This window comes from Arvicanthis niloticus, chromosome 2 (assembly GCF_011762505.2).
Source record: "Arvicanthis niloticus isolate mArvNil1 chromosome 2, mArvNil1.pat.X, whole genome shotgun sequence".
Classification (NCBI taxonomy): Eukaryota; Metazoa; Chordata; class Mammalia; order Rodentia; family Muridae; genus Arvicanthis; species Arvicanthis niloticus.
The window spans coordinates 41148581-41167031 of NC_047659.1; the positions used below are offsets into that span (position 1 = coordinate 41148581).

Here is an 18451-nt window from a genome sequence, read left to right on the forward strand (position 1 = left end):
AGAGAAATGGTTACTGATGTTAGGATAATGGGATCCTTCTCTTGTAGTCATGGCCCCATGTGGCTGCACAAGAAAATTGTGGCCACTTAGTACAAATTTTGAATAGCTCCAATGAAATTTGTACTTTATTCTAGGACAGATTTTTGAGTAAGCAAGCAATGCTGTCAAAATGTAGGTTTAATGAGGTGGTTCTTGAGGTGAGACACAAGTTAATTTTTAGAGAAGCAAAGAGTGTGAAGGCAAAATGCTCAGATTAGGGGACTTGCTAGTGTGTGGATATAATTTTGTAAAGATTGGAGTCAGGCTACAGTTGAGAATGAAGGATAGACCAAACCCAGTGCTGGTTGGCCGGTGTAGTTTTGCTTTAGTGGCACATTTATACATTGCTCTAAGTGAATAATAATACAATAAAAATGCCTATTGGAAATCTTTATTGTAGGTAAACCAGCATTCATGGAAAAATAGTTATAAACGAGAGCAGTATTAATTCTTTATCTGCATGATTTCATCAAGAACAATGTTCCCAGTTCCTAGTATGTTTTACTTATACAGTTTATGAAATATTTGAGGCAGGCCATTCTATTGAAAATTTAAGCCCTTGGACATCTTTCTATACTGTTGAGAGACTGGTGCATTTTCTTCTGTCTTCCAATGAAGGCTATGAAAGTCAGAGTTGTTCCCTGAATCTGGCAGGCTAAGACCCAGGCTTTCAGCTGCCCCACTACAGCTGTGTTGACTAGGTTATAGTCTCTCTGGCCCCTTTGTTCTTAATTCCTTGCCCCTCCCTACATCTTGCCCTAACTCCTAAACATATTCTCTCTTTGGCAGTCTCAGCCTGTAAGTAGATGTCTTCATCTAGCATTTTCTTTGCCCAAACACTAAGCTTATAAAAAATGTAGTCCTTTACCAACAATACCAGGCATCACAGGGCCACTTTTAAAAACTGTGAATCTTCAGACCCCACTACAGAGAAGTTAACCTTGGGGAGACGCCTTACTGTGTGTTGAATGAAGTCTTCCATGTGATTTGGGCAGATTCCAAAGTTTGAAAACCATTGCTTTCATTGTTAAGTCAAACTCTACTCTGGTCATGTGTTCTCCTGCTGATGGTGTTTCTGCTCCATTCTGTATGTTTGGTCTGTTATTCTGCTAAATTCTGTATACCCTCTCCAGAGTATAAGAATTTTTTGTGTCTTTGTTAGGGTTCCATGGCTGTGAAGAGGCACCATGACTGAGGCAACTTGCATAAGGGACAGCATTTAATTGGGGCTGGCTTACAGGTTCAGAGGTTCAGTCCATTAACATCATAGCAGGAAGCATGGCAGCATCTAGGCAGACATAGTGTTGTAGAATAAGCTGACTGTTTTGCATCTTGATCCAACTGCATCCAGCAGAGAGACTGGCATCCGCAGGCAGCTAATAGAAAGATCTCAAAGGCCACCCTCACAGTGATGCACTTCCTCCAACAATGCCACACCTCCTAATAATGCCCATGGGCCACACATATCCAAACCACCACACTTTGTTTCTTTTATCCTAGGTATTGAACTTTGGGTTTTATTCATATTTGGCTATAGTGGAACTATATTCTTAAGCCTTCTTTTACTCTTTCTTTTGAGACAGGGTCTAAGTTGCCTAAGTTGGCTAGCCTTTACTCTTTGGCCTAGGCTGGTTTTGAATTTGAAATCCTTGTCTCAATTCCTGATCAGATATACATCACACACACACACACACACACACACACACACACACACACACACACACGTATATATGCATATAGGTATACATACATATATGTGTATATATACACAAATCTGTGTATAAATATGTATATATGGAGGCTATCTACTTGTAGTTAATTACAAGTCTTCTGAGTACTGGGATTAGAGGCATATGCTTCCACACCTGGCCCATGGGTTATTCCCTCAGCAGGCTGGAGCACATAAACCTGGAGCTTGTTCCTGTCTAAGATACTTGACCTTAAGTGTGTGTATGTGTGTGTGTGTGTGTGTGTGTGTGTGTGTGTATGACATTAACAAAGAAATAGGAATTTCTTGGCTCACCTAGACTTAGACTCCTCATAGGAAAGAAAAGAGGTGAGAGGTGTTGCTTGTCACCTGTGTGGCTGTCATCTTCGCTGCTGCCACTGAAAATGGTCTGTAAGAGAGGAAGATTACCTGTGTGTACATACACATACATGCATATTTCATGGAAATGTGCTCTCGATGTGTGCTTTGGAGTGTCCAAACTCCATTCTCATCAATGCCTCTCTAACCTTTAGGAGACTTTTCACAAGTTTAAAGGGATGACAGCTTAACCAATTAAATGACAGCCTGTGAGTTACTTTGTGAGCATTATGGAAGAAGAACGTTGGTAGAGGTCACTTACCAAGTGAAGGCAGGACTTGTGGAGATGGAAGGCTAGGTCTTATTTGACCATTCTGTCATTCTGCATTTCTATAAAACAACGTTGAGTCCCTAAACTCCATCCTATCATAATGTGAAAGATGTTGGCAATAATGCTCCTGATAACCGGGTCAAAGGTGGTATTCTTGTCCATGTGTTTAATAACAAACAAACACATATCTATTAGATATTAAAGATGCATTTGGTTCCTACCAGGGAATTGTTCATCTGGCTGCAGATTCAAGATTAAAATGTCTGAAACAATACCCAAAGTACAAGACGATAGATTGCCAAGTGTTAAATTGCATTGTCCTTGATGCGCTCTGCTCACTCTCGGGACCTGATAACATTTTCTAATAAGTGCGTGGTGGGCCAGAGCTTCCCAGTCTTCAGTGATCTATGTATAACCTGCTGCAAACATCTCTGACATTTCATTAGCATGGGATGGAAGTATTCTCATAACTGTTTTTTAATATGCACCATTCTAAAAGCATGTATTTATTCTTAAAAGGGCATAATGGTTTAGACATATGACCCTTGGTGGGATGGTAAAACAATTTATCAATTAAATATTGGAAAGTCATATAGTCAACAGAGCTTGTATTAGCTCAGTGACATGGATGACGCTTTCCTGAAACGAAACCTACTGTCAGTCACTGGGCCTGTTAATGTATATTCCCGGGGATTCATGGGAGCTTTCTTTACTTAAGATTTATTTGTATTCTATTCAATTATGTGTATGTTTGGGTATGTGCATATCAGCAGAAATGTTCCAGGAGGCCAGAGGTTTTAAGTCTCCTAGTACTGTAGTTAAAGACACGTATTAGAACCCTGTAGGTATAGGGAATTGATTCTGGTCCTCTGACATAGCAGTGAGTGCTCCTAATGCTGAGTCATCTATCTACCTTCTTTAGGCCAGAGGTTCTGAACCTGTGGGTCTCCACCCCTTCGTGGGGTGAACGGCCCTTTCCCAAAAGTTGTATATTGGATATCCTGCATATTGGATATCCAGCATATCGGATATTTACATTACAATTCGTAACAGCAGCAAAATTACAGTGATGACATAGCAATGAAGAACATTTTATGGTTGAGGGTCACCACGACATGAGGAGCTGTGTTAAAGAGTCACAGCATTAGGAGGCTGAGAACTGTTGCTAGGCCTACTGTGCTGTTGGATGACTTACAGCTCACCACTTGATCGAAATTACTGTCAAACAGTTTTATATAGATCCTGGGTGATAGTTGGCCCATTTATTATATTGTAAAAATCTGTCTGTATGATCTCTGCTTTTCATATTGTCTTATAATTAGCATCAGGATAGCCCAAACTGATTGAAACCTTTTGCCTTAGAACGAGTTTATTTTTTTTTCTGTTTCAAAATAGCTTGTTCATCAAATTCCCATAACTGCAAAAGCCTAGAGATAATTTGATATCCCACACAGAGCTTTCTCTGCCCATCCAGCTTATTATTTGTGCTTTATAATTGGGGATGGCGTTGTTTATTCATCCAGGGACCCACTTCCTCCTAAACAAGAGATGCTTACATCTAAGTTACAGTAGAGATGTTCTCTTTGCTGTTGGGGTGGCTATCCTATCTAAGAGTTGCGTTTCCCTCTCCCTTCCATTCTATACACCCTTTAAACATTTTGTTTTTCTGGAAGAAGCTCATCCCCAGCTCTAACCTATACTCACTTATATGGGAGCACAATACAGTAGCTCAGATACAAGATAATAATAATAACTGTAGGGCTGAAAGCAAGTACTTATGATATTCAATTTTTTAAAAAATTTTTTTCATATTGCCATAAAGAGTAAGAACAAGCAAGTCTTGGTTTTGTGACAAATAGACAAACAGGTGCATGGTGTTTAAAGCAGCCAGTTCACTGAAAGATGCTGAGGTTCCGAAGGGAAAGTTGTGTTGTCAGTTGAAGATGAGACCAGGAGATGTTTGTGAGGGAGATGTTGTCAGGAAAACAGTAGAACATTTCCTGCCCGTGGGTGCAGTCCTGAGGATTTGTGATAGCCATCACAAACCCTACTACCATCACCACCGCCCCAACGGGAAACATGACACAGGCCATTATCTTATCTGAGTGTGTCCTTGGTTCTTCCGATAATTTCAGATAGCAGGCTGATGGGATGATAAAAATCAAAGGAGCCGCACAGAGCACACCCTGTGTGTTGAAGACAAGACACAAGTGAATGTTAGAGAGATGCTTTCTTTATGTTTTTCTGTTTTTATGTGACAGGGCTTCACTATGTATTCAAGGCTGGCATCAAATTGGCAGTAATTCTCCTGCCTCAGCCTCCCAAGTACTAGGATTATAGACATGTGCCTATAGTTTTTAAAAACTATTATAGATCCTGGGAACCTCTTGGGGATGTAGAACCATACAGAACCATATCCAGTGGATTGGCACAGCCCCCAGTTGAGGGATGGGGTCACCCATCCACCTCAAAAATATTAATCCAGAATTCTTCCCATCAAAAGGAAATGCAGGGACAAAGAGTGAAGCAGAGACTGAAGGAAAGGCCACCCAGAGACTGCCCCACCTAGAAATTCATCCTATCTGCAGATACCAAACCCAGACACTATTGCGGATGCCAAGAAGTGCTTGCTGACAGGAGCCTGATATGGCTCTCTCCTGAGAGGCTCTGCCAGAGCCTGACAAATACAGAGGGGATACTCCCAGCCAACCATTGGACTGAGCACGGGATCTCCAATAGGGTCTCCAATGGAGAAGTCAGAGAAAGGACTAAAGAAGCTGTTTACACTCCCATAGGAAGAACAATAAGATCAACCAACCAGACCCACCAAAGCTCCCAGGAACTAAAGAGTACACATGGAGGGACCCATGGCTCTAGCTGGATATGTAGCAGAGGATGGCCTTATCACTGGGAGGGAGCCCCTTTGTCTTGTGAAGGCTCGATGACGCAGAATAGGGGAATGCTAGGGCACTGAGGCAGGAGTGGGTGAGCGGGTAGAGGAGTACCCTCATAGAGGCAGGGGGAGTGGGAGGGGTTGGGGACTCGTGGAGGGGAAACTGGGAAGAAGAATAACATTTGAAATATAAAAAAAGTAAAATAACCAATAAAAAATGAAAAAAAAAAAAAAAAACTACTATAGGAATATTTAGTTTTGGAGGGGAGAGGGAAATGGCACAGTTGGTAAAGGTACTTGCCACCCTGAAATACACTAAGATGTAAGGAACCAACACAAAGATGGAAGGTGAGAACCAAGGGAGCCTTCAAAGTTGTCCTGTTTTCTGTACATAGGCCATGGCACGTGTGCTTTGCCACCTCCCACCTTAATAACCTTAATATCACACACACACACACACACACACACACACACACACTAGTAATAAGTAAAAATTTTAAAATAGTCCAATTTTAAAACCATTTTTTGTTGCACATATTAAAAGTTTCATAAGTTCAGTTGAGACAAAGAAAAGAAACAAAATATTTAGGAAAGACCATCTAAGTTTTTCCTTTCCCAGGGAATAGTTGCAAATGAAAAACAAACACATAAACAAAACCCCAATATAATATGCAGCAAGCCTAAGAGCAGATGACAAGATGGACTTCTGGCACACTTGAAGCCCTCTTAGTTAGTCACACCATCTTTCCTAATACTATCTAGAAATCCCTGTGTATCTACAGTGCCTTTCAAATCTGAGTGGGTTATATGCCATTTGTGTACAAAGAGGGATGTTGGGAGGTTTCTCTGTCATTGTATACAGAGGAAAACATTGGAAAATTGGGTTGGCATTTCTCTTCATTTCAGTCTGTTTGAAACTAGTGCCTGTTTGTGTCAGAAGGAAAAATTTACCCCCAGGCTTAGCATGAAATCCCATTTCTAAGTCTCCTTTCAAGTAAAGCTAAATGCATTAATTACCCTAGACAGGAGAACTAAATGACAGTAGCTTGCTATGCTCCCCAGCTGGTTGCTGATAAACCCAACCTAAGGGGAAACTCAGATTGAAAATTACAGGTAGTAGAGTTGTTTATTGTAAAAACACAGACACACACATTGACTTCAAAGGGAAAGAGGTTTCCCCTTTCAGTTGAACTCATTCTCACTAGAAACTTTACAAATGTGTAATGTCAATGTTCAAATTCACTATGTCTTAGGCAGCATATTTTCCCCACCATGTTAAGTATTATATGTTAACTAAAACATTAAAAATTTCTGACAAACATTTCTCATACGTCATAAGAGTTTTCTCTGTAAGTAAATCTCATTGTGTATATTAGAGGCTTATAACATGGTGTTCTGGGACCCATGTGGATAGCATGTTACTCTGATGGGACAATTTTAGAGGAAAAGTCAATTACCTTTACATATATGAAAATAATAAGTGAACAGCTATTATTTAACCTACTTCTCAAATACAGCACAGTGTTGTTAGTCTTTATTGTTATACGTTCAGCCTCTAGACTTAAGACCTGCATCTGTTACTCTGCATCTTCTGCCCTATACCTCTGCTTTTCCTCTCTGCCTTCACCCCCAGTAAGCACATTTCTAGCCTCTGACTCTATTTGCCTTTCCCTTTACAAAATAAATTCACATAATCAGCAAGATCATGCAGCTTTTTATTTTTCATTCTGTGTCTAGCTTGTTTCACTTAGCATGATGCTCATGCACATAGCAGCAGACACAGGGGTTCCTTCTTTGTAAAGCCGAATCATATACCATTGTGTATACGAGCTCTGTTTCCTTCACTAAGTCATTGTTTTCCTCATATCTTAACAGATGCAGATAATGCTGCAGTGAACATGCCATGCAGATATGCATGTGAGATGCTCAGTGAGTCAGTAAACCTTAAATAGAGATTGCTGGCACCATGGTAGTTATTTTTTTGAATTGCTTCAAGAACCTCCAGAACTTCCCCCATAATAGATGACAACCTTTATTCCCTCTAAGGATGCACCTTTGCCAACATTTGTTTCCTCTTGTTTCTTGATAGTATCATCTTAATTAAGTGTGTAATGGTTTATCAATGGTGGTTTTAACCTGCAGGTTTCTGAGAATGTTATACCTGCCATCATCCATTTTTTTGTTTTCTTGGGGGTTGTTCAGGTTATCTTCCATGTATGTATGTATGTATGTATGTATGTATGTATGTATGTATTTAAATCCAAGTTCTCAGCCCTGGCTGGCTTATATGTAGATCAGTCTGTCCTCTAACTCACAGAGATCTGCCTGCCTCTTCTTTCTGAATGAGTACTTGGATTAAAGACATGTGCCACCATGCCTGTTATTTGTTTATTTGTTTATTTATTTATTTATTTACTTATTTGTTTGTTTTCTTACTCACTTCTGAAACAGGATCTCATTAGCTGCACATTACTTTTAAAGGTATTCTCCAGGACCAATCAATGCAAATTGAGTTTGAAACTAGGTGATGTAAAATTATAGACTATACCATAAACAGCTTTTAAAGAACAAGTTCCTCAGTACTGTCCAATAAAATTATATGTTTCATACTAAATTCTATCTCCATTCTAAAAGCTTTCAATTGTGTACCTTTTTTTTTTTTTTTAGTTTTTACCAAAAAAATAGTGATAGATAGATGGTTTTGTGGAGTCAGATTATCCAAGGTAGTATCTAAAAATTTGAGGAAAAATTGTATAAATCACACTGCTTAGAAAATATTTCCATAGTAAAAGATACAAGAATAGGAAAATACTAAGAGGTACCAATCTTAATCCTAATGTAAAATCTTTTAAATCCTAATTTAAAATATGTAGGGCTGAGGAGATAGCTCAGTCACTAAACTTCTTGCCATACAAGTGTGATCAGAGTTCTGATCCCCAAAAGTCATATAAATACCAAGTAAGCATGTTGATCTACTTGTTACTATTCCTAACCTGATGAAGGACACACACACACACACACACACACACACAGAGAGAGAGAGAGAGAGAGAGAGAGAGAGAGAGAGAGAGAGAGAGAGAAAGAGAGAGACAGAGAGAGACAGAGAGAGACAGAGAGAGAGAGACAGAGAGAGAGAGACAGAGAGAGAGAGAGAGACAGAGAGAGAGAGAGAGAGAGAGAGAGAGAGAGAGAGAGAGAGAGAGAGAGAGAGAGAGAGACTGCTTGCCAGGCAGAGTCAAGGCAGAGGTCAGGGTCTGTTGGCAAATTTCCTGGCCTGCTGAGGAATGGAACAATAAGAGGAGGTGCACCTGAGGCTCAAGATTCTATTGACCTTGTTGGAAGGAATAGGGGGATTTCCGGGTGAGAACAAATGTCTTGTGAATATTTCAGCAAAATTGTTTCTGTTAGCTTGGGGCTTTGCTTCCCACAGTACTGTAGTTTAAGAAGACTATGAGAAACACACTCGGGGCTCGTATGGTAATGACCAGCACCCCTCCTAGTGCTGTCTCTTGCATCTTTTTTTTTTTCTCTTTCATTCTCACTTCCTCCCTCAGAGGACTGTTGGACTTTGTACCTACTGGTCCCAGTACAAAAAAAGAGAAATATATAGACAGGTTGTTTTGTCATCTAGCACTTGAACAGACCCAAGTATTTATGAAAGGCACATAGCAAATAAAAATTATTTTTTTAAACTAAAAAATGAAATGGACTGTGAACTGTCAAGAAATACTTTGAGTTAAGTTATGGAAAGTATTATAGAAATGATCAGAGCCACTAATGGGGAGGAGAAAGGGATCTCACCAGACCCCTTGCTGCTGCTGCCCAGGTAGGAGAATCAGCCTTTCAGGCTGGCTCCACTGGCATAGGCTTCAGGTGCCAGGATTTGCAGACATAGTCTCTCTAGTCCTATGCATCAGTCCTATCTAGGTGAGTGCACTGAGGAAGGCTACCCAGGCCCTAAGGAGTGACAAGAGTGACAAGTGTGACCCACTTCTGATAGTCCCTGCCTTTGTGCCTGCTTTTACCCCTTGAGACAGCGAGGTATGTGGTTTCTCTAGGTATGAAGACACAGCTTCTGAGATTATCAAAGGCCCTGCAGGGTCCAGCCTGCCAGCTGCTCCTCTCTAGTGGGCAGAAAGGGCCTCAGGACAGAAGGACAGGATCTTTGCTCCTTAGAGAGAAAAACCAGGCTGGAGGTATATGAGATGATAGCTGGTGATCTAAAGATGAGACTTTCTCTGAAACCCCTTTCTCCTTGTTGTTGGTCCTTGCCTACCTAGCAAGCCTCCCCTTCAGCCTCCAGAGCATACTCAACGACCCTTGGGGCTACGCCCTGCAGGCTCCAGCCCCTCCTGCAGAGTCCATATTTGCCTTGTTCTTGGTTCCTTTGGCTCTGCTGAGGAGCACTTCCGGATCTCCCCGGTCCCCTAGAGCTTCTCTTATCTCTTCCTCTGCCTTCCTCCTCCTCCACTGCTGCGGATATTTAAAAGCAGAAATGAAAAAAAAAAAGATAGAAAATTATCTATCTTTTAAATTTCTTCTTAATAATCAACTGATATTCATGGAATTTATATCTTAGAAAAATAAAATAAAAAGCTTCATCCTAGGAAGTATGCCAACTTGGACTCTGTTTTTTTCACCTGGTGATTATGTTTCTCTGTCTGGGTTCTCACCGGCTGCTTTCTTCTGCCAAGTAAGCAGTACCTAGTGCTTTGGGGGCTGGTTCCTGTGGCCAAAGCACCCGCTGTTTCTTTTTCTTTCTTTTCTTTTCTTTTCTTTCTTTCTTTCTTTCTTTCTTTCTTTCTTTCTTTCTTTCTTTCTTTCTTTCTTTCTTTCTTTTTTTTCTTGTCTGTTTTCCTTCTTTGTACTGCAAGTAGAAACCCATAGGACCCAATTACAGCAAATATATTCTTTCTTCTAACAGCAACATCCAGCCAAGATGCAGGATGGAGTGTTGCAACAGAACAGGTCAAGGACTTCTTTCCCTCTAAAATGGATTCTTTAAAATTGAGACTGTCTCTGCTTTGAGACTATTTCATTGCTGTTGTCTGCTATGAAAACAATGAAACAAAGGTGACATTCTAAATGGGCTTTAGAGTTTACGAAGTAACACAAATATGTTACTTTGTATTTATTCATTTTTTTCCAATAACAGTATTTTTCTGATTATGCGCATTCTGATTCTAACACTTATCTCATCTCTGTGGGTAATTGTGATATCTAAAAAGCCACAAAAGAGAAGGGTTTCTAAAACACTACAGTTAGTGACCTGGCAAGGCTCTAGTCATTTACATCCAGTCACAGAAATCCTATTAATTCATATGAAAACTATGAACAAAAAATGAACACAAAAATCTTTACTCCCAATTTCCTTACAGCCTGGTGTTTATTTCAGTCCATTCAAAATCACTTCATATGTAGCATGCATTATTCTTAAGCTTATTTAAAGATAAATTTAATCTCTCCCTCTCTTAATTCCCCCACCCATCATTTTTTTTCTGTGCTGTGCATAGGATCCAGACCCTTGAATAAATGAGAGAAGCAACCAATCCCTGAACTATATCCCCAAATTTTGTATGCGCAATGAATGTTATGTATTCATATGCATGTCCATGTGTTCATGCATGTGGAGGTCAGAAGAAGACGTTGAGTTTCCTGTTGTATCAATCTCTACCTTGTTCCTTTGAGACAGAGACTCTTGATTGAACCTGAAGCTTGATGTTTCAGATAGAATGACTATCTGCTGGGGCCGCAGAGATGCTGTAGTGGGAAGAGCACTTGCTGCTCTTGCAGAGGGCCCAGGTTCAATTCCAAGCACCGACATGATAGTTTACAGAGGTCTCCATCTCTATTTTCAGAAGATTTGGTGCCCCACCCCCATCTTGCCTCTGAGGGTACCAGACATGCATCCACTTACATAAATGCAGGCAAACCAGTTATTACACATAAAATAAATAAAAATTTAAAAACAAAAATGATCACCTGGCAATATGGCTCAGTGGGTAAAAGTGTTTACAGCTCCTATCTGACAGCCTGAGTTCAATCCCCAAAATCCATGGTGGCAGGAGATAACCAACTCCCAAAAGACTGTCCAATGACCCTTACGTATGTATACAGTGGCAGACATGTGCCTGCCTGCTCTCTTCTTGCTCACTGTCTCTCAGTTTCTCTCTCTCTCTTACACACACACACACACACACACACACATACACACACACACACACACACGCACACACACACACACCATGCATGCATAGTGAGTAAATAAATTGAAAACTTCTTTAAAAAGTAAAAAAAAGACAAAAAAACAAAAACCAAAAACCAAAACGTTGGGAACTCAAATCAAGTAAGTCCTAAACCCAGGAAGATCAAACAACAACAAAAGACTGGGATGGTAGTATTGCAGCTTGAATGAGAATTAGGCCCATGTATTTGAACACTTGGTCCCCAGTTAATGATGCTGTTTAGGAAAGTCATGAGTCCTTTATGAGATGAGGAGATGAGTCCTTGCTGGAGAAAATACATCACTGGGGGTAGGATTTGGGGTTTTATAGCCCTGGACCCATTTCCTGTTCTCCCTCTCTCCTTTTCTCCCTCTGTCCCTCCCTCCTTCCCTCCTCCACTCTCTCTTTCCTGTATGTATAGATGAATATAATCAATCTGCTTCCTGAAGGCCAGGTTGGCCTCATCCTCCTGCTGCTGCGGCTTCACAGTCATGGTGAACTGTGAGCCAAAAGGACAAAGTTGCTTTGTCAGAATATTTTATCATAGCAACAGAAAAGTCACTTTATAAGAGCTCATTATTTTGGACATTATTTGGACATCTCCACACTATAGTTGAAATGTTAACGCTACCTATAGCACTGTGAGATATATATATATGTATATATATATATATATATATATATATATATATATGTGTGTGTGTGTGTATAAATACATATGTGTGTGGTATAATATGTGATAGATATACATATTTTCCTTAATTTCCTTAATTTCCTGCTTCTTCTATTCTAGTGGCTTCTATTCTCTATGAATATTTATATAAATGGGTCCTAAATGGTCATAATACATAATGACTTATACAATAATTTGAGCCCAATGTTCTCAACACATACCCAGTGTGGTAGACTATTATGAAAGTAATTAAATATGATTATCTTCAAAGAGCTTACAGTTTGGTAAGTAATTAATGATAATTCATGAACAGTTCAAATATTATGTGTTTTAAGATCTTATAAAAAAGTTATTTCATTAGGTTAATAGGAAACCATTTGTAGGAATTAAGATTACTGTATGATTTCGTTCCTGCCATTTGTTTTAAAGATGAGGTCCTACTACACTGCTCAGACTGAGTTCAAGTGGTCCTCTTGCTTAGCCTTCTGAGAAACTAACTAGCTGGGACTACAGGGTTGCATCCACATACCAAAGGAAGGCTTTTTCCTGTTGCTGATGTAATGGAAACTCCCCTAGTGTTACTAGTGTCTGGGGCTTGGGGAGGATGGAGAGCCTCCCTTTCCATGTTATCTGATATAAGAGAAGTCCAAATTATTTGCTCCTCAACAGACTATTTTCCTCCTTTCATCTGGAACTTGTAGTCACATTGGCATTGGGGCAGCATAGGGATATGAGCATGAAGGATAAACCTTCAGTTATTCCACAATTCTCAAAGCCAGGGTGTATGATGAGCTGCAGTCTCTCCTGTGCAACTGTCGTCCCTGTGGCACAGGACCAGGAAATGCCAACTGGCTTTCTTCTGATTAGAAATCCTGTAAGGCTAGTGTAAGGGAAGAATAAGGACCTTGCAGTAGTGGCTTTCATTCATTGCTGTCTCATCAAAGAACACCATCATCCTAGCTTAACAAAGTAGAATGAAATCATTCTTGATGTGCTCCTCTGTCCCTCTATGTTCCCAATGGAATCTGTCAAAGTGTGTTAATTTTGTGTGTGTGTGTGTGTGTGTGTGTGTGTGTTTGTGTGTGTGTGTTCTTCATCATCTACACAGCAGCTAAACTTTCATGTTGGTGAGAAAGGTTAGATTTTTTTTCCAATTTCCTTCTGTCACTGGATTTCTGTTGTGTAATACAGAGCATTGCTCAATTGCTATACGGTCAACGAATAAATGAGTTAGAAGTCGCACTTGGCAATAGTCTCTGTAGGATTTAGACAGACATAGAAAAATAATCACTGCAGGAGAAGGTTCAAATGGAAAAACAGCTAAGGCAAAGAACAAGAGGAAAAACCGATCCGGCATAGTTACAGGCTAAAAATAAATCTAGCAGCTAAGGGAGCCTTTGGAGAAGTGCATTGGAAATAAGACTCCATAAAGGTGAGGGCTGGGTTATAGGACAACAGCATCTTCAATTGCTTTGAACGAAATGGATCAATTCAGACAGGTCACAATAGAGACCTACATCTGAGCTGTATGAGAGATATCAAAAGTCTAGGGAGAGAAAAAAATATTTAAAGAAAAAGAAATTTGGGTCATTCAAAATGATTATGTGATTGGGATAAAATTTTCTTCCTTCTATAACTCCAAAAAGTCCACTAGATATTTAAATTCCACATCCAGTGAAGGGTTTAGTCAACTTGAGAAATACCTTTATAGTACAGGAACAAGACTTGTAACCATGGAAGCTCTGCCTCAAACTATATGTGTCCACAAACAGCAGAGTATCATCATTACCAGTATTTATTATTTTGTTGTGAACAGATTTTCATTATACGTCAGAAAGTGATACTTTAAAAAAAAAAAAAGGAAAGCACATTTTGTGTTAAATGGACAAATTTTAAGAAAGCAGAGAGCAAATCCTTTCATGTACTTACATTGAGTTCTAAAACTATTCCAAGGCAATCAATCAGCAGTGATACCAGCGTGGCTGCAGTAATGATAACCACTGTTAAGATGGTGTGGAACACTGATGGAAGAGTCCCACCAAAGAACACATTGGCAATTACCTGGCAAAGAAACAGATCAGATTAAGAGATGCTCCTGAGGTTTACTGGAATCACTGTGACCCTTTCACAATAGCACCACGACTGTGTCAAACACTATCAGTGAGGCAATTTGACAAACTTTAGGTCACTGGGGACATTTCTATCTTTCCAAAGTATTCACATATTCACATACATAGCAATAGTAAGTATTGTTAACTATGCTCTTTTCAGTTGGTGTCTTGTGCTGTAGACCCAGAGCATGGCACACCAGTGTTATATATTTTTTAAGATGAAAGCTCTTGGATTGTTGACTTATCCTTCTTGATCTGGTAGGGTTACTACTAAAACAAACTACAAATACTAATTGATTATTTAATGACCTCTAAGGAAGGTGTTGGGATTTACTCTTTTTATGATACTGGATGTGTACTATCCTTTATTAATAGGAAATCAATGCTATACAAATAAAAACCTACAAAGAAGAAAGGCAAACTAAAACGACTTCATTACTATTTTCTATGAACACACAGACAAGGAAGCTAATCTCTAGTCACCTGTTGGATGTATCACACTCTGATAAATTTATAATAAGAAGATGTCTAAGGTATGATTACTGTTCTCAAGAATTGACATTCCAAAAGAAGACCTATAACTTTTATAAAGAAACAAATAAAGAATAGTTTGTGGCAGAATGAAAAAGACTAAATATACTTTAGAAGGCTCTCCAGTTGTCTAGAATGGTCCAGTGTGGGGGAGTAGAGTAATTCCTGAATGAACATGTAGGGAATAGATTAAGACCCCAGTGAATGTGTAATATTGACATGAGCACAGCCATGTCAAGGACCCCTATGTCTCAGAACAATGGGATTGGCCAAGCCTTCTCAGTGTCCATGTGCAATTGTTCACAGAAAGTGTACTCTGTCTCAGGTTCCTCCTCCCAGATGTTTACAGCCTGAGACCTCCCCCAAGACTAGCTAACACCTTCTTCTTACCCTGTATATAATAAACACATTAGTTTCTAGGCTAATTATAGTAGGTGCCTTCCAAGCACCTCCCCCACCCAACTTCAACTTTTCTGCATGTGTGTCTGTGTTTTTTCATTCCTATGTCTTATACATAGGCAGGTTTTTAGAACCATGGAACACAAACATGACAGTCTCCCTTAAAGTACTCCTCTTTATGCCATTGCTGAAATGGGAGTGACCTGAGCTTGAGGAGGGGATAAAATTTAGAGTAGAATTACAAAGTGAGACCACAGTGTACAGAAAAGCAAAGGAGAAAAAAAATGAAGACATTATCTACAGAGGATGGAAAGAAGAATCTGAACAGAGTGGTGACCATGTGCAAATCCCAGAGAAACAAGAATTGTCATTTGGGAAGAGACAGCCAGGTGCTGGGTACCATGAAGATGACATGTGTTGAAGAATCACCCATATAGATGATATCCCCACAGATCAACTGCTCCAACGCTGCTGGTAGAGACATGATAGTGACGCTAATAACTATAGATGATATGAGTTTGATATTTCCCCAAATTTATCTTCTTTAAACACAACTCTTCTATACATCTATAAAAATGAGATTATGAGGCTGAAATAACCACTTAGGCATGATAGCGGAGGGTATATATAAGGGCAGATAGTCTTTTTTATCCTCTTTAGATGTGTCTGGTTATTTTTCCCTATGAAGAGAAATAGTTGTGTTTATTTCTATGTAAATAGTTCTCTCTCTCTCTCTCTCTCTCTCTCTCTCTCTCTCTCTCTCTCTCTCTCTTCGTGTGTGTGTGTGTGTGTGTGTGTGTGTGTAGACAGCACCAACAACTAGTGAGATTCATATAGCATCCTGCATGGTATATGCTACCATGGCAAATATCATTCTGCTTTCCTGACATGGCAACTAAAATAGAAACTCCTTTCCCCATAAAGGAAAGGAAGCTGCAGGAGAAGTGGCTCAAACCATCCACATACCCTTGACCAGAAGCCATCTAAGCCTGCACCATCTGCTCATGTTAATCTGGAGATCCGATCTGAACCTGAAGTACTAGGCAGATGCTGATAAGAGCTAGCAAAGCTTTAGAAGAATCTTGAAGTTTAATATCCCACAGAAAGTAAGCCTTGGTTCACTCCTCTCTTCTGTGAAGGAAGAGCACTAGCCTTGGGTTATGCCATCCTTGAACCTGGGTGTGACTGGAAAGAATTCACAGTACTGAACATCCCCTGCCATGTTCCTCTCATTGTGCTCATGTCATCTCAGAGTACTGCCTCTCATTGCCAGAACTGGCCTATAGTGACAAACCAGCAGCCTTGAGAAGCCTGCAGATTAGAAAGGGAATTTAAGGCTCTGTTGGTGGTTCACTTCATACACTACGTTCATTCACACAGGGCACTGTGTAAACAGTGTAGGAATAGATCCTGACTAAGCCCTTTTTACAGTGACTCTGAAAGAAGCTCTGTGAGCCAGAATGGTGGGTGCTGCTACTCAGCTCACTGGATATCTAGCCAACAGCAGAAGAGATTCCTAACAAGCCATGTTACCCAGTTTTACACAAGAATAGATTCTCTTCCATCTATATAACTAACTGTATTTGTAACTATGTAAAATGAACCTAAAACATTTATATAACTATAGATATCAAAATAAATCTGTAGACCTTTTGTTTTAAGTTGAAGTTTGATTCCTCATGGACTATAATATTTTAAATATATAAGTATATTATTTATATTATATACAATATATACATATATAATATATGATACTATATTATATAAATACATATTATTACATTAAATATAAAATAAAACCAATTAATTTGGCCTATGGTAAATAAACAATAACTTATGCAATATCTTGGCAAAAATATAATTTTGGAAACAACGTCTTTGAACTTTCATCCTTAATTTATTTTTTGACATTTCTTTAAAACTAAAAGCGTCTACTTTGATTTGGCTTTCCTAAAGGCTGCTACTCACTTGGGAAAGAAGTGGTATATTATATAATAACACTGAACCCTGGAGCATAATTTATAGTTACAACATGTGAAACATTTTATTCTGTAAATATTTGAATATACGTTTGAATGAAAATGAGATCATGACCACTCGTAGGTATGGTCGAGGGGAACATTTTTATTGTAGCTATAAGGTAGAAAAAACAGCCAGAAGCATCTTCAAGAGTCCAGAGCATGGAGAGAAAGAAGAACATTAAACATGGCTAGTAGACTGAACCGGGCCATGAGAAGAGAGACAAAGGTGAGAAAGCAAGAGAAGAAGAAGAAGAGAGAGAGAAGAGGAGAGAGGGCAAGCAGACCAAGAGAGGAACCAAAAACAAGAGACCAAGAGAGTAAGTGACTAAAAAGGCTGAATTGTATAAGACTCATAAAGGGTGGGGGTAGGGTTGGGCGTGAGGTGGGGGGAGTGAAGCTCAGGGTCTAGAGAGATTTAGGGTAGGGGGTTAGGGTGAGAAGGGTGGAGGGGAGAAGTGCACAGAGGAGCCCCGATTCTGTGAAAACTACTGAGATAGTCTGGCAGACTGTGTCTGCTTTACTATGTTAATGGGCACCTCAGTTGGGCCATTTGTCCCAGGTTTCTTTGGAACCTAAGGATATTTATCTGTAGATTCTGATACTTAATAGCTTAAAGAGAAGGCTGTATGAATCTATCCCCTGTCATTATGTGTTTTGAATTTGCATATTGAATTATCTGTGCCTTTCAAAATGCAGCAGAACCTAAGCTTACCTCTCTGGTCACAAAGCATTCAATCGGGTAAGTCAAAATGACAGTGATGCCGTAACAAAACCTCCCAAAGGTCACCAGGTCATCACTTCTGCAGTAATTTTCAAACAAGTCTCCTGGAGAACAAGAGAAAATATATTTATTTGCAAGGTATTGGGGATAAATTTCTTTGTATAAAAGTGGTAGCATATCATACACATATACATCATATACGTGTACATATACATATATAGGTTTAAGGTAGCACACACACACACACACACACACACACACACACACACATATATATTTCATTTCATATAATTAAAAACATAGTTTACCAGGTCTAAGTATAACATACTGCCTTCAGTAATCCTAGGTTTATTTACTGGTATTATACACTGCTAGTGTATGTTCCACTTGAAGAGAAACTTGTCACTGGTAGAGTTCTTATTTGTTTTTAGTGCACTTGCCTTAAAGTTGTGCCAACTTTTGAAAAAAAATACTTTGTCCAT

General features: G+C 39.4%; 1 protein-coding gene across 3 annotated transcripts in view; it reads right to left on the minus strand.

Annotated features, from left to right (window-relative positions):
- Positions 1-523: 523 nt before the first annotated feature.
- The window catches only part of Slc38a11 (solute carrier family 38 member 11), a 48847-nt gene continuing 30919 nt past the window's right edge, over positions 524-18451 (minus strand). For all 3 annotated transcript variants that reach the window (XM_034495939.2, XM_076928831.1, XM_076928830.1), the window contains 3 exons: positions 17961-18073; positions 14116-14247; positions 524-4582 (listed from right to left, as the gene is read on the minus strand). In XM_034495939.2, coding sequence (XP_034351830.1) covers positions 4289-4582; positions 14116-14247; positions 17961-18073 — 539 coding nt within the window. In that variant the 3' untranslated portion in view covers positions 524-4288. The remainder of the gene's footprint in view (positions 4583-14115; positions 14248-17960; positions 18074-18451) is intronic.